The sequence below is a fragment of the Alosa pseudoharengus genome, unplaced genomic scaffold (genome assembly GCF_046254945.1).
Source record: "Alosa pseudoharengus isolate Yale_2024_CS ecotype anadromous, Long Island Sound unplaced genomic scaffold, YU_APseudo_1.1 YU_APseudo_1.1_scf_22, whole genome shotgun sequence".
In the NCBI taxonomy this organism is placed as follows: Eukaryota; Metazoa; Chordata; class Actinopteri; order Clupeiformes; family Clupeidae; genus Alosa; species Alosa pseudoharengus.
Genome location: NW_027468680.1, coordinates 2,689,903 through 2,701,817, shown reverse-complemented (window position 1 = coordinate 2,701,817; position 11,915 = coordinate 2,689,903). Strand labels below are relative to the sequence as shown.

The following is an 11,915-nucleotide window of genomic DNA, read 5'->3' as shown; positions in this document are numbered from 1 at the left end:
GTGTGTGTGTGTTTGTAGAGGTGTGTGTTAAACTGGTGTGTGTGTGTGTGTTTGTAGAGGTGTGTGTTAATAAACTGGTGTGAGTGTCTTTGTAGAGGTGTGTGTTAAACTGGTGTGTGTGTGTGTGTTTGTAGAGGTGAGTGTTAATTAACTGGTGTGTGTGTGTGTGTGTTTGTAGAGGTTTGTGTTAAACTGGTGTGTGTGTTTGTGTGTGTGTGCTTGTGTTTGTAGAGGTGTGTGTTAAACTGGTGTGTGTGTGTGTGTTTGTAGAGGTGTGTGTTAAACTGGTGTGTGTGTGTGTTTGTAGAGGTGTGTGTTAATAAACTGGTTGGAGATCTACTGCATACACTGTAAGAAATTTTCCCGTAAAAAAACAGGAATCAACTGGCAGCAGAGTTTCCAGGAGATTCCTGTTATTTAACGGTGCCCTGGTTTAACATTAAGTTAATGTAAAATAACAACATTAATTTCCTGTAAATTAACAGGAAACAACTGGCAGGATTTCCAGGAGCTTCCCGTTGTTTAACGGCAGACTACCATAACATTAAATTCCTGTATAACATAATTTTCATGTTGGGTAACAAGAAAAAAATGTGATCTTCGCGTTAGTTACACAGCAGGTCTTTATTTTTTTACAATTACAGGAAACAAGTGCCATATATTAAGTTCATCCACTCTCAAATCAACATTTTAAAGATAAAAATCCATGTTTTCACATCAGTTACTTATTTGTAATTTAACAGATATTTTATTTCACAGCACTTACTTGACAGTCTAACAGTAAAGTAATCTTTTTGAAAGATGAAGGGACATGAAGCAAGATAGTAATTTTGGAAAATGTAGACTGACTATAATCGTATTTCAGGATCAGGGAATAAGACACAGAAGAATGATCATGGAAAATAAAAACATCGCATTAGGCTCGTGTATCATGTATGAATGTAAAATGTAGATACATAGTAGTATTTTGAAAATCGGATTTCAAAGAACAGGCAATAAGACACAGAGGAATTACAATGGAAAACAAAAACATTTCATTAGGCCCGTTTAAAATGTAGACACGCTATCTAGTTGTATTTTGAAAATCGTATTTCAAAAAACAAGGAATAAGGTACAAAAGAATTATCATGAAAAACAAAAACATCGCATTAGGCTCGTGTATCACGTATGAATGTAAACACGTGATCTAGTTGAATTTCAAAAATCGGGAATAAGGTACAAAAGAATTATCATGGAAAATAAAAACATCGCATTAGGCTTGTGAATCACATATGTATGTAAAATGTAGACATGTTATCTACAGTAGTACTATTTCAAAATGAAATAAGATACAGAATAATTATCACAGATAATTATCAATATCATTGCATCGCATTGGGCTTGTGTACATGTGAGAATGAATAAACTGACAGATTATGTCCAGAAGAATTTAAAGTACAGAGATGAGTATAAATGATAATCAGGGAGCAAATCAAGTAACATTCATGAGACATCAAGTAACATCCACTTTACTTATTAGTGATTGTTCTTAGGCTTCTTCTGGGCCTTTTTTCTGTGAGAGAGAGAAAGAGAGAGAGAAAGAGAGAGTGTTACAAAAACTGATAGGGTACACTAGGATTCATGTAGAGGAAAATTGTGCCAAAGTGAATGAATCGGATGTGAATTTGTAACGTTAACACACTTTCTCACAATGAAATTAACTGACATTTATTACTTACTGTAACTGCATTTATATTTGATTTAATCAGTTGTATGAAGTAGAAGTATAGTGTTCTGTGGTTATTACAGCAGTACTATGCATGATTGCTCTCTACAGAGGGTGTAATCCTGCATAGTAGTGCTTATAACTACATAGTAGACTACTACACAACCCCCCCAATACATACCACACATAAAACAAATTCTGGTTCGAAAGTGTGACATGAACTTACCTCTGGATGAATTCAAGGGTGCACGCTGCCTCCTCCTGATACTGCAGATTCAGAATGTAGAAGGTGGAGAAACATGTCGCAAGGCCTGTTAGAAATGTGGCGAGGTTGGACCCTTCACAAACGATTAAGGATTCAATGCTGACCATCCACTTTTGATGATTACCTTGTAGTTCACCTGAAAAAAATAATTTATCATATTCAATTTAAGATATAGATCCACATGTCAACTATGATTAGATTCATTTTAGGATTTTGTCCAAACAAAATTCAATACAGAAAAAAAAACATTTAGTGTTCAAAAGTTGATTTAAATATGTATATGTTGATCATTATTACTCTAGTGAATGAAAACAAACATACCTAGTAATATCAGGCGAGGCGTCACAGGTAGGCTTGGAAGACTCAACATCAGCTACGGTCGCACATCCCTTAGCAAAAGAAAAGAAAGGCACTCAACAACTCTTTGTGATGTGTGTGTGTGTGTGTGAGTGAGAAAGTGAATGTAATCTCTGAGTGTGTGTGTGTATGTATGTAAGGAGTGAGTGAATGTGAGTTGTCTGCAAGGTGAGTATGAAAGGTGTGTGTGTGTGTGTGTGTCTGCCGTTGAATGATTAAAAGTGATGAGGCGGGTGTGATAAGATGTTTGTGTGAGGAATGTGTGTGCAAAGTAAGGGGGCTTGCTTTTGAAATAGTGTCCGTCTTATCAAAACCACATTGTTTATGGTTTCTATACATGTGGGTCTAAATACCTAGATAGATAAATAGATAGATAGATAGATAGATAGATAGATACTTTATTGATCCCCAGGGGAAATCCAAGACCTGCATGTCTCTTAAATTTTATTTGGCAATCTGGAACACAGCATGGAAGGTCTATATTGGGTATATTGTCATGAATTTAGGTATGGCTCACATAAATAGACGCAGTGGACTGATGCCCACATATCTGACATGTAAACATCTTCCTGTTGCATGCCGCTAGCTCAAATGAACTCGGGAGGAATACCATACGCGTGTCATGCAACCACCTCTGCTATGGAGAGCTAGCTAGGCTACTAACTATCATTAGCTTTCTAAACTGAAGGACTTAACACAACTTTAAGTAATTACCAGCACGGGCGAAATCCATGCATACAAGTAAACACTGAAAGCAGCAGTCAACACTGATCCGTTTGTGCCATATTGTTTATTTGGCCACTGGTTTATTAAACTGATGATGCTAAGCAGACTTAGCTAGCAAGCACGTGTTATAGCAGGTAAATCCCGCGAGTTAAACTTTCAAAAACTACGCATACCCTACACATACCAATACATTTAGATGGCTCCAGATTGCAATGAAGAAACGTAAAATTTGATCGACAAGTGTAGTGATAACGATAACGCATGGCTTAAGAAGGGCGAAAGCGCGGTCTTGGCTAGCTGAATAGCACTGCTACTAACTTCGTTTCAGCAGGGTAACATTCAGAGATGTTGTATTATACAACTTAATATAAACATGACCAGTGTGCTTTCAAACGTTGTATTTCTGGTCAAAGGTGACAGATAAACTCACCTTATTGTGTTGATAGCTTTCGATGGGTTTGGGTATGATTCCAACGTATCGTCTTCTCTCAGCAGACAGCTTCCCATCACCAGAACGAAGGTAACGTTAAAAGATAACAGGAAGTACGTGTGTTCCAGAAAAAACATTACGGGCGTGGTAAATAACAGTGTTGGAGCCTGATTTTACATATTTGTCTTACTAATGACCGGAAAGTCCTGTTTATTAAAGAAAACCGGTGAATAATGTTGGAATCTGGGTGTAAATTTACAGAAACTTTTTACAGTGTGTGGCTTTGGGATGGTGAGGCCATTTTAAGACCTGCTGCTGCTGCAGTGTGTGTGTGTGTGTGTGTTTGATGGTGGAGCCATTTTAAGACCCATGTCTGCTGCAGTCATTATTCCTTCTTAGAACAGGGAGCTCTCTCTCTCTCTCTCTCTCTCTCTCTCACACACACACACACACACATGCACATGGGTAGGGGGCAGGGGAGAGGACAGCAGGTGCAGGTGCACAGAACCCCCTCTGTCATTGTCGGGGTGCCTGTGCGCGCTGGGAGTTGGATGACCCATGTGGCATGGGGGGGTGCAGAGATGTGTGTGTGTGTGTGTGTGTGGGGGAGGGTTTCCATTTCCCCAAAAAAGCCACCAGTGTCTGACACGTGTGTGTGTATGAGAGAGAGAGAGACCTGGGACAACTCGTTCATTTTCCTCATCTTTCATTTCAAAGCAGCAGAACCAACAGAACACAGCACTCAACATGGGAATAGGGGTGAGTCTAAAACACACACACACACACACACACACACACACACACACACACACACACACACACACACTACACAAAGCAGCAGAACCAACAGCACACAGCACTCAACATGGGAATAGGGGTGAGTCTAAAACACACACACAATTTCCAGACATACAACATTAATATGTCTTTCCACACACACAACACATAAGGCATCAGCAGAGACCGAGCTTCTATATCCAGTTAAACCCACAAGTTTTCACACATACGGAGCCTATCTAGCATGTTAGATTCGTCTATATGCTACTTACACGCAAGCCTTCACACAAAATACATGTTAGATTAATACATATGTAATACATACTTTTGTATAAAACACTTCTATACACACAACTTTATTAGCATATGCTAGCATTTAGTTAAGCTAACACAAACACACACACACACACAAACACACAGATATACTATTTTATTTGCATATGTTACCATTAACTTTATTAGTATATGTTAGCATTCAAGTACACTGGCACACACACACATTCACACACACCCACACACACACAACAAAGGGTATACAACTATATTAGTATATGTTAGCATTCAAGTACACTGGTAAACACATGCACACACCTACACACACACACACAAGCACACACCTACACATGCACACACACACACACACACACACACACACAGTAAAGAGTATACAACTGTATTAGTATATATATAAGTATTCAAGTGCACTTGCACACACACATGCACACACACACACACACACACACAGTAAAGAGTATACAACTGTATTAGTATATATTAGTATTCAAGTGCACTTGCACACACACATGCACACACACACACACACACACACACACACACACACACACAGTAAAGAGTATACAACTGTATTAGTATATATTAGTATTCAAGTGCACTTGCACACACACATGCACACACACACACACACACACACACACAGTAAAGAGTATACAACTGTATTAGTATATATTAGTATTCAAGTGCACTTGCACACACACATGCACACACACACACACAGTGCCATAGACAGGAGATAGAGAAAAGGACACACTGGCACACACACGCCATTGCTCCTCTAGCGCTCCATTCACTTGTGTGTATAAGAGTTGATTTGTGTGTGTGTGTGTGTGTGTGTGTGTGTGTGTGTGTGTGTGTGTGTGTGTGTGCGTGCGTGCACGTGTGTGTGTGTGTGTGTTTGTGTGTGTGTGTGTGTGTGTGTGTGTGTGTGTGTGTTTTAGTCTGTTCCTAGACATGTCATTTCACTCAGAAATGTGATGAAGCTAGCACAAAACTGACTGGGTGAGTGTGTGTGTGTGTGTGTGTTGGAATGACTTGTGAAGTATCACATTTGTCTGGTGAGATTAGGGCGTGAGTGTGTGTCCATTCAAACCTAGCCAAGGCTGCCCACAGGAGATAGTATTGACAGAATAAGGCTTTGATGTCTCTCTCTCTCTCTCTCTCTCTCTCTCTCTCTCTCTCTCTCTCTATCTCTCTCTCTCTCTTTTCCTCTCTCTTTCTCTCTCTCTCTCTCTCTCTCTCTCTCTCTCTATCTCTCTCTCTCTCTTTTCCTCTCTCTTTCTCTCTCTCTTTCTCTCTCTCTGGCTGTTTTTCTTTCTCTTTCTGTCCATCTCTCTCTATTTCCAGTCTGCCCTCTGTTCTTATATCCCTATAAACTACTCTTTCCTCTGCCATCTAATATATCTGTTTCCTTCAAACACACACACACACACACACACACACACACACACACACACACACTACACAAAGCAGCGGAACCAACAGCACACAGCACTCAACATGGGAATAGGGGTGAGTCTAAAACACACACACACACACACACACACACTAAAAGGGGAGAGATTGACAGGAGCAGGTGATTTCCATGACAGTCTGCTCTTTAACGCTTAGTATTCCCGACAAATACTGCCTCTCTCTCTCTCTCTCTCTCTCTCTCTCTCCCTCTCTCTCTCTCTCTCACTCTCTCTCCCTCTCTCTCTCTTTCCCTCTCTCTCTCTCCATTGCGTTAACACTTACGAATGCGCATTCCCTCATTTTCCCCTTGCACACAGTCTGGACACACACACACACACACACACACACACACACACACACACACACACTTGTCAGTGTACATGCTGCCTCCTGAACTCTGCTGGTGAAAAGTGGTGTGTGTGTGTGTGTGCGTGTGTGTGTGAATGTATATCTGTTGCACAAGTGGTGTGAGTGTGTATGTGCGTGTGTGTGTGAATGTCTATCTGTTGCACAAGTGGTGTGAGTGTGTATGTGCGTGTGTGTGTGAATGTCTATCTGTTGCAAAAGTGGTGTGAGTGTGTGTGTGAATGTCTATCTGTTGCAAAAGTGGTGTGAGTGTGTATGTGCGTGTGTGTATGTGAATGTCTATCTGTTGCACAAGTGGTGTGAGTGTGTATGTGCGTGTGTGTGTGAATGTCTATCTGTTGCAAAAGTGGTGTGAGTGTGTGTGTGAATGTCTATTTGTAGCACAAGTGGTGTGAGTGTGTGTGTGTGTGCGTGCGTGTGTGAATGTCTATCTGTTGCACAAGTGGTGTGAGTGTGTGTGTGCGTGTGTGTGTGAATGTCTATCTGTTGCAAAAGTGGTGTGAGTGTGTGTGTCAAACATCTGTCTGACGTCTTTCACACGGTTTAAAAACAGGTGTTTTTGTGTGTGTGTGTGTGAGTGGGCATTTGTGCGTGTGTGTGTGTGTGTGTGGGGGGGGTGGATGTGTGTGTTTGAGTGTGTTGAACTGAATTTGATCAAATTTTTCTCAGCTCAGTAGGTGAGTTTGAAGAAAGTTTGGCAAAGATGAAAAATAATGACTGAGCTCTCTCCCAGACTTCTGGCCTATGTGTGTGTGTGTGTGTGTGTGTGCGTGTGTGTCTGTGTGTGTGTGTGTTCTCCCAGCTCTCTCCCAGACTTCTGGCCTATGGGGGGGTGTGTGTGTGTGTGTGTAACGTCTGTGTGTAACGTGTGTGTGTAACGTGTGTGTGTGTGTGTGTGTAACGTGTGTGTGTGTGTAACAAGTGTGTGTGTTCTGTGTTCATGTAGTTGGGTCAGGAGGCCGAACCCGTGCCTGTAAACTGTGTGTGTGTGTGTAACGTGTGTGTGTGTGTGTGTGTAACGTGTGTGTGTGTGTGTGTGTGTGTGTGTGTGTGTGTGTAACATGTGTGTGTGTGTGTGTGTAACGTGTGTGTGTGTTCTGTGTTCATGTAGTTGGGTCAGGAGGCCGATGCCGTGCCTGTAAAGTGTGTGTGTGTGTAACGTGTGTGTGTGTGTGTGTGTGTGTAACGTGTGTGTGTGTGTGTGTGTGTGTGTGTAACGTGTGTGTGTGTGTGTGTGTGTGTGTGTGTAACGTGTGTGTGTGTGTTCTGTGTTCATGTAGTTGGGTCAGGAGGCCGATCCCGTGCCTGTAAAGTGTGTGTGTGTGTGTGTAACGTGTGTGTGTGTGTTCTGTGTTCATGTAGTTGGGTCAGGAGGCCGATCCCGTGCCTGTAAAGTGTGTGTGTGTGTAACGTGTGAGTGTGTGTGTGTGTGTGTGTGTGTGTAACGTGTGTGTGTGTGTTCTGTGTTCATGTAGTTGGGTCAGGAGGCCGATCCCGTGCCTGTAAAGTGTGTGTGTGTGTGTGTAACAAGTGTGTGTGTGTTCTGTGTTCATGTAGTTGGGTCAGGAGGCCGATCCCGTGCCTGTAAAACTTGGGAAGAAGAAGAGGAAGGAGAAGGATCTGGATGAGCTGAAGAAGGAAGTGGACATCGTAAGTATGTGTGTGTGTGTGTGTGTGTGTGTGTGTGTGTGTATATGTGTATTAATGTGTGTTTGTGTTAATGTGTGTGTGTGTGTGTGTGTGTGTTAATTTGTGTTTGTGTTAATGTTTGTGTGTGTGTGCGTGTGTTAATGTGTGTGTGTGTGTGTGTGTTAATGTGTGTGTGTGTGTTAATGTGTGTGTGTGTGTGTGTGTGTGTTAATGTGTGTGTGTGTGTGTGGGTGTGTGTGTGTTAATGTGTGTGTGTGTGTGTGTGTGTGTGTGTTAATGTGTGTGTGTGTGTGTGTGTTTGTTAATGTGTGTGTGTGTGTGTGTTAATGTGTGTGTGTTTGTTAATGTGTGTGTGTGTGTGTGTGTGTGTGTGTGTGTGTGTGTGTGTTTGTTAATGTGTGTGTGTGTGTGTGTGTGTTAATGTGTGTGTGTGTGTGTGTGGGTGTGTGTGTGTGTTAATGTGTGTGTGTGTTAATGTGTGTGTGTGTGTGTGTGTGTGTGTTAATGTGTGTTTGTGTGTATTTGCGTCCGCACAGGATGACCATAAGATCTCTCTGGAGGAGTTGAGCCAGCGTTATGGAGTTGACCTCTCTAGGGTAAGGCCAGTCCAGCCCTCTTAACGCTCCCTGCTCTCTGTAGATAAAGATAGAACACACACACACACACACACACACACACACACACACACACACACACACCAGTCCACCCCTCCTGACGCTCTCTGCAGATAAAGATAGAACACACACACACACACACACACACACACACACACACACACACACACACACACACCAGTCCAGCCCTCCTGACGCTCTCTGCAGATAAAGATAGAACGTGTTATTGCTCAGAAACCAGAGAGGGATCCTCTATGGGTCACCCAATAGGATTTCATCAGGTGGAACAGTTATTGTACCAGTGGTCAGTGGTCAACAGTGGTCATTTAACTCATTGAATGCATAGCTGTTTTCGGAAGCTTTGTCCTAGAGTGCCAGCAATCTAGACCATTGTTGATGATTTTTGTACAGCCACAGCATATTCTGTGTTATAGCTATGAACACATACAATGGCTCGTTTAAAAGGTGACACTTTAAGCTCTCGGTGGGTGCAAACCATGTATTTCTACACGCCTCTGTTCCTGAGAAATCCCAAGCTAAATAGTGGCTAGTTTTCATCAAAATCGCTGTTTTTTTCTAGAAATGGAGATAAAACGTCTTTCATGAAATATTAAGTGTTGCCTGTAAACTTTCTGGGAAGTGATCAGCGAGACCTGGCGAGACTGCCACCTAGTGATAGACCCACGAAAATGGCCTGGTTTTGACCTGACGTGCATGCGTCACTGATTCGACCCAAAGCGGCAACCGAGTTATGATAAAATGTCCAGATAAAATGTCCAGATTGTGAGTTTTCATGAGTTTTCGATCGTCATATATTTCAGAGAGTGTCTAGTTTCGTAATTTAAAAAAAAAGTTAAAAACGTAATATTAAGTTTTTGGCACTCAATGCATGGGAAGGAAAAGCGTAATATTAAGTTTTTGGCACTCAATGCATGGGAAGGAAAAGCGTAATATTAAGTTTTTGGCACTCAACGCATGGGAAGGAAAAGCGTAATATTAAGTTTTTGGCACTCAACGCATGGGAAGGAAAAGCGTAATATTAAGTTTTTGGCACTCAACGCATGGGAAGGAAAAGCGTAATATTAAGTTTTTGGCACTCAACGCATGGGAAGGAAAAGCGTAATATTAAGTTTTTGGCACTCAATGAGTTAAGATGTCATTTTTCAGCCTCTTCATAAATTCTAGTCCAAGTGTGATGGAGCTGCTTGGTTACAGTTGCCATGGGTGACACTTATCTCTGGGGTGGCATTTTTCCTTCTGAGACATGCTGTTGCCAGGGTAACGGTGCTGACAGCCCTGCTGTGTGATCTCCAGGGTCTGACCAACAAGCGTGCTGTGGAGATTCTGGCGCGCGACGGGCCGAACGCGCTGACCCCTCCCCCCACCACGCCCGAGTGGGTCAAGTTCTGCAAGCAGCTGTTCGGCGGCTTCTCCATCCTGCTCTGGATCGGCGCCATCCTCTGCTTCTTCGCCTACAGCATCCAGGCCGCCACCGAGGACGAGCCGGCCAATGACAACGTGAGAAGAGACGTCACCCCTGTTGTGTCAGCACCGTCACACTGCCCACTACACCGGTCATATCACACGTCACACTGCCCACTACACCGGTCATATCACACGTCACACTGCCCACTACACCGGTCATATCACACGTCACACTGCCCACTACACCGGTCATATCATACGTCACACTGCCCACTACACCGGTCATATCACATCAGTGCTGTCACCTCACCTTAGAACAGTGTTTCTCAAACTTTTTCAGACGAAGGACCACTTAATCAATAAAAAAAGCCTCACGGACCACCTAGCTAAAAATAAATAAATAAATTAGACCTACTTCAATAGTAAATTACACAATAGGCCTACTCACTGAACCACTTTGATTGTATTATTGTGTCAGAGAATTCATATGATTTAAACTGGCATGGCTTACATAGGCAGTGTTGCAGAAATGTTTGGATTTACATACAAGTTGGTTCAATATTGCAAACAACTCATCTATATTATATTTTACCACGTCTGCTCGCGGACCACTTGGGATAGCTTGCGGACCACCAGTGGTCCCCGGACCACACTTTGAGAAACACTGCCTTAGAACACCAGTGCTGTCACCTCACCTTTAGAACACCAGTGCGGTCACCTCACCTTTAGAACACCAGTGCGGTCACCTCACCTTTAGAACATCAGTGCCGTCACCTCACCTTTAGAACATCAGTGCTGTCACCTCACCTTAGAACACCAGTGCCGTCACCTCACCTTTAGAACACCAGTGCCGTCACCTCACCTTTAGAACATCAGTGCGGTCACCTCACCTTTAGAACATCAGTGCTGTCACCTCACCTTTAGAACACCAGTGCCGTCACCTCACCTTTAGAACACCGGCACTGTTACATGCCGACACAGAAGACACGTCAAGTCAGTGTCAGTGATACATGTCATGAAAGTCTTTTTTCTGTCTGGCTCTGGCCTGCATACACACAGATGTCTGTGATAGATTCTGTATATGGGGACTCTATGGGATGTCTGTGGTGGTATGTGGGGACTATGGGATGTCTGTGGTGGTATGTGGGGACTCTATGGGTTGTCTGTGATGGTATGTGGGGACTCTATGGGATGTCTGTGGTGGTATGTGGGGACTCTATGGGATGTCTGTGATGGTATGTGGGGACTCTATGGGATGTCTGTGGTGGTATGTGGGGACTCTATGGGATGTCTGTGGTGGTATGTGGGGACTCTATGGGATGTCTGTGGTGGTATGTGGGGACTTTATGGGATGTATGTGGGGACTCTATGGGTGGTATGTGGGGACTCTATGGGCTGTATGTGGGGACTCTATGGGATGTATGTGGGGACTCTATGGGATGTCTGTGGTGGTATGTGGGGACTCTATGGGATGTCTGTGGTGGTATGTGGGGACTCTATGGGATGTATGTGGGGACTCTATGGGTGGTATGTGGGGACTCTATGGGCTGTATGTGGGGACTCTATGGGTGGTATGTGGGGACTCTATGGGCTGTATGTGGGGACTCTATGGGATGTATGTGGGGACTCTATGGGATGTCTGCCTCATCTCATCTCCTTCTCTCTCCGTCTGTCAGTTGTATCTCGGTGTGGTGTTGGCAGCTGTGGTCATCATCACCGGTTGTTTCTCCTACTACCAAGAGGCCAAGAGCTCACGCATAATGGACTCCTTTAAAAACATGGTCCCACAGGTGAACACCGTCCCTCTCCCTCTTTCTCCCTCCCTCTCTCTCCCTCTCTCTCTCTCCCTCC

The 11,915-nt window shown here is 43.3% G+C and overlaps 1 protein-coding gene and 1 long non-coding RNA gene across 2 annotated transcripts in view; one reads left to right on the top strand and one right to left on the bottom strand.

Annotated features, from left to right (window-relative positions):
* Positions 1-1,493: 1,493 nt before the first annotated feature.
* Positions 1,494-3,592, bottom strand: LOC143139625 (uncharacterized). Its single transcript, XR_012990445.1, has 4 exons — positions 3,484-3,592; positions 2,292-2,359; positions 1,932-2,106; positions 1,494-1,552 (listed from the first exon to the last, which is right to left on the bottom strand). It is a non-coding gene; the product is annotated as an uncharacterized LOC143139625 (long non-coding RNA).
* A 2,462-nt stretch (positions 3,593-6,054) lies between these two features.
* LOC143139490 (sodium/potassium-transporting ATPase subunit alpha-2-like) overlaps positions 6,055-11,915 on the top strand; it is a 15,772-nt gene continuing 9,911 nt past the window's right edge. Inside the window, exons 1-6 of the mRNA XM_076300077.1 lie at positions 6,055-6,066; positions 7,322-7,348; positions 7,933-8,025; positions 8,562-8,621; positions 9,954-10,157; positions 11,741-11,854. Of these exons, the coding sequence (XP_076156192.1) occupies positions 6,055-6,066; positions 7,322-7,348; positions 7,933-8,025; positions 8,562-8,621; positions 9,954-10,157; positions 11,741-11,854 (510 nt within the window). The remainder of the gene's footprint in view (positions 6,067-7,321; positions 7,349-7,932; positions 8,026-8,561; positions 8,622-9,953; positions 10,158-11,740; positions 11,855-11,915) is intronic.